Here is a 3,762-nt window from a genome sequence, read left to right on the forward strand (position 1 = left end):
AAACAAATACCTTGTAACCCCTCTTATCAAGCCTTTAAACCATACTTAACTAGGAGTTTCGAACACATTAAATTTCTCTCTTTCCAAAAGAGTAAACTTTCTTGGATACTTTTCTCTCATTCACACTTATCTCTGATAAAACCACTAAATTCAAAACACCTATATTATTTATTTATTTTTTCACTTTCCATGTAGAACATAATCTCTTTACTAAATTATATTTTACTTAACTCCTCCATAAATCTTATCTCTCTCACTAAGAATTTCCATCTTGTAGAATTTCTCTTTACCAATTTGCATACATTTAAACTCCAAAAGACTTTTGTTTCTTCAAGTCTGTCTAACTTGGATCTCCTTAATACAATAAGGCTCTGGGTTTACTAGGTATACTAAAATAATCCTTCAACTTAAACAAATAACACCTTGCTTTAACCCCTTTTAAGTCCAAGGTCATGTCCAACTATTTCAGCTTCCTTTAATGACATTTACCTAGCTAGATATTCCAAAAGAATTCTTTATATCATTACACATACTTTACCTAGTTTATCAAGTCATAGTATTACCCAAATGATTATGACTTATGATTAGATATTCCATTAATTTTCAATTTGAATTTCAAATTGAATAATTTCACGCCAACAATTAAATTCCCGCACTTACTCTTGAAGTCCAAAATTCTAAAAATGCCCTCCAACTAATAACAATTACTGAAATTCCAAATAATAAAGTTATTGAAATTACATTATTACTAAAAAAATGTGTGGGGTGTTACATTCTTCCCTCCTCAAAGAACTTTCGTCCTCGAAAGTTCATTCTTGAAAAAAAAAAAAACTCAGGGGGTGTTACATTCTTCCCTCCTCAAAGAACTTTCGTTCTTGAGAGTTCATTCTTGAAAAAAAAACCTCCGAGGGTGTTTACACCTCACCTTACACTCAATGGTGTTCTGATTCAATGCGCACGCCGGCACTTTCTCATGCAGAATTCGCTTCAAGTGTTTTAGGTATCCTGGTCGAAACGTCCCATTCTCGGACCTCCAACCGGTCTCCACTAAATACAATAGAGCTTCCACCAACTTAGCGTCCTCCACCTTCGACCATACGTGTTAATACCTCTTACCATTACCTGCCATTATGCTGCATGCATACGTTTGTTGAATGAAAAGATGCTATAAATTAAACACATGCATAAAGAAAGGATAAACTGCTGAAATTATATGTTCCAATTTAACTTGTCCACACAGAGTCTTGGCATAAAATATTTTCACGACATACTTAGAATGTTCCATAATTAAATTCCATTTAGTAGTAAAAGAAAAGTAAGAAATGAACATTGGATAATCATGCTCTTTGCCATTGAGTAAACATTTCAACCGCTAACTCATCCCTGAACTTGGTCCATTCCTCCGATGATTCAACAAATTCAATATGATCCCCATTAAGACCAACTGATGCAGAATTCTCCTCATCAGGCACGTCAAGCATTGCACCAATTCCTAGCTCTCTTGTGATCAAGTTGTGAATAAGGCAACATGCAGTTATTGTTCGAAATTGGACTTGTATTGGGTAGAATGATTTTCCCCTAAGAATAGCCTACCGGCCTTTTAGCAACCTAAACGCTCACTCGATAATGTTCCTTGCTAAAGAATGTTTCATGTTGAAAAATTCTCGTGCAGTTGTCGGTGCGTTTTCTGCTCCACGCCAATCGGAGAGATGGTATCGTTCCCCTCTGTACGGCGCCAAGAATCCTTCAGTGTTGGGGTATCCAGCATCACATAGGTAATAGTATCCTATACACGTTTCGAAATGTCATGCACATGTGTTGTGACATGTACGCATGTTTAAATAACGTATATGGTTATTATAATACCCTTTGGAACCCTCAATCCGTACGGTCGCAGAACCGCATCCTTAAAAACCCTTGAATCAGCTGCAGACCCTTCCCACCCTGGCAAAACGAAGATGAACTCCCCATTTTGATCACACACCACAAGAACGCTTGTGGCAATCTCTTCCTTTCTCATCCTATATCGAGGTCAATCGACGACATTAACATTCACTTTAATGTACGTATCATCTAGCGCACCTAGACAATTATGTTTCTCTCAAGTGATCAGAATGAATTAAAAAAAAAATCTATCGTTGCATGCATATTTATGACGTATTCATATAAAAATCTGAGTACTTTTTGTACCTGAAACCACTTCCATCTTCCATCGGTGCATGTATTTGTGATCGGTTCTGGTTTTCTTAACAAAACAGTGTGAAGTTATAAGACTACCCTAAGAACTGTGTTGAAATATCTCAAAATTGTCTCACCAGACCTTGAAAAGTTTCTGCATACCACTCGATTCTTGACATCGTGTGCAAGAATGTATAGGAATATCACAACCATCTCTTCGACGTCCATACATCTTATTGGTTCCAAACAACCAGTCGATCGTAGCATATTACATAGAATCGTAAAGGTATGTCTATCCATTCGGGTGCTTTCACGACATGCCAAGTCACTCTCGTAAATTAGGCAAAAGAAGGTCAACTGCCTAATGCAGTGCCTAGCATATGTCGGTTGTCTCTCTATCCTTCGGTAGTTGTTCAATAACGTGGTTAGTGTTATGAACAACTATATTTGAGAGTGCGAAATAATTTTCATGATCGAAAAGAGGTCTTCAACAGTATCAATCTTTATAGGAAAATGAACGTATTATTAGATAAAAGAGGTCTTCAATAACGTAGCAACCACGTTGGTAATAAAGTCAAGTAAATACAAATAGTAAAGTCAAGTATAAAAATAATGAGGATCTCGCTCATAAAGATCCTCATGAGCGAAATCCTTCTCATGAACGAGATCCTCATTGTTTTTCACCCATTGAAATGAACATATTATTAGATAAAAAAAAAAATTACATAACAGTACTATTTCACCCATAATTCATCAAAAATTTGAGAAGTATCAGATTAACAAATATAATGTCGCCAACCATTAATAAAAAAATTTGTGAACTAGTATTCCCAAAAAAATGTGACCAACAATTAACAAATAACATATTTCCATTAACAAAAATAAAAAAAAATAAGTCCTAAAAAAGAAGATACTCTGAACCTCAAAATAACAAACCTCCTCAAACTAATTAAAAATGATTTGTGCAATTAGTTTGGACCCTACAAGAACACAAAATAATGATAGTTAGATTAGAAATAAAATAAAATAAATTGAACTAAAGAGTAACAAAAAAAAATGAACTAAAGAGTAACCAACAAAAGCATACATTTTTTAAGGTTTAACACAGTGGAAATATAAAAAGTATGAGTGGGAAGGTGGTTGTTGGAGAGAGTTGGGTACATTAAAGAAAGAAGTGGTTGTTGGAGAGAGTTGGGTGCATTTATATTAAAGAGTGAAATTAATTTAACCTCATTAATTAAAGAGTGAAATTCATTTGAATGTTAGTTGAAAGTAAGTAGCAGCCACGTTGGTAATAAAGTCAAGTAGATATAAATAGTAAAGTCAAGTAAATAGAAATACTAAAAAAACAATGAGGATCTCGCTCATGAAGAGGATCTCACTTATGACATGAGCGAGATCAAGCATTTCTTTCCTAGCGATGCTCACCTTACCAGTGAGATTCAGCCCACATTTCTAGCGAGATCCTCATCACAAAATTAGCGAGATTTCCTTCTAGAGCGAGATCCTCATCACAAATTAGCGAGATTTCACTTGTCGAGGTTTGAAGTTTCGACTTATGTATGTCGAAACTTCAACCTTCGA

General features: G+C 35.1%; 1 protein-coding gene across 1 annotated transcript; it reads right to left on the bottom strand.

Annotated features, from left to right (window-relative positions):
• Positions 1–1,337: 1,337 nt before the first annotated feature.
• On the bottom strand, positions 1,338–2,213 carry LOC150035674 (uncharacterized). The gene is made up of 4 exons (XM_090314393.1): positions 2,191–2,213; positions 1,867–2,021; positions 1,621–1,786; positions 1,338–1,500 (listed from the first exon to the last, which is right to left on the bottom strand). The coding sequence occupies exons 1-4, from the start codon at positions 2,211–2,213 to the stop codon at positions 1,338–1,340; spliced, it is 507 nt and encodes a 168-aa protein (XP_090170519.1).
• Positions 2,214–3,762: the final 1,549 nt, after the last annotated feature.

Source organism: Benincasa hispida, chromosome 6 (genome assembly GCF_027475165.1).
Source record: "Benincasa hispida cultivar pf3 chromosome 6, pf3_genome.v1.1, whole genome shotgun sequence".
NCBI lineage: Eukaryota > Viridiplantae > Streptophyta > Magnoliopsida > Cucurbitales > Cucurbitaceae > Benincasa > Benincasa hispida.

What these genes read in the sequence shown, in the direction of transcription:
- LOC150035674 (XM_090314393.1), bottom strand. Translation starts at nt 2,213, where the DNA reads ATGGAAGATGGAAGTGGTTTCAG. An exon ending in GAAGATGGAAGTGGTTTCAG is followed by an intron (nt 2,022 to 2,190) that starts GTACAAAAAGTA and finishes ACCTCGATATAG; the next exon opens with GATGAGAAAGGAAGAGATTG. An exon ending in CGGATTGAGGGTTCCAAAGG is followed by an intron (nt 1,787 to 1,866) that starts GTATTATAATAA and finishes AAACGTGTATAG; the next exon opens with GATACTATTACCTATGTGAT.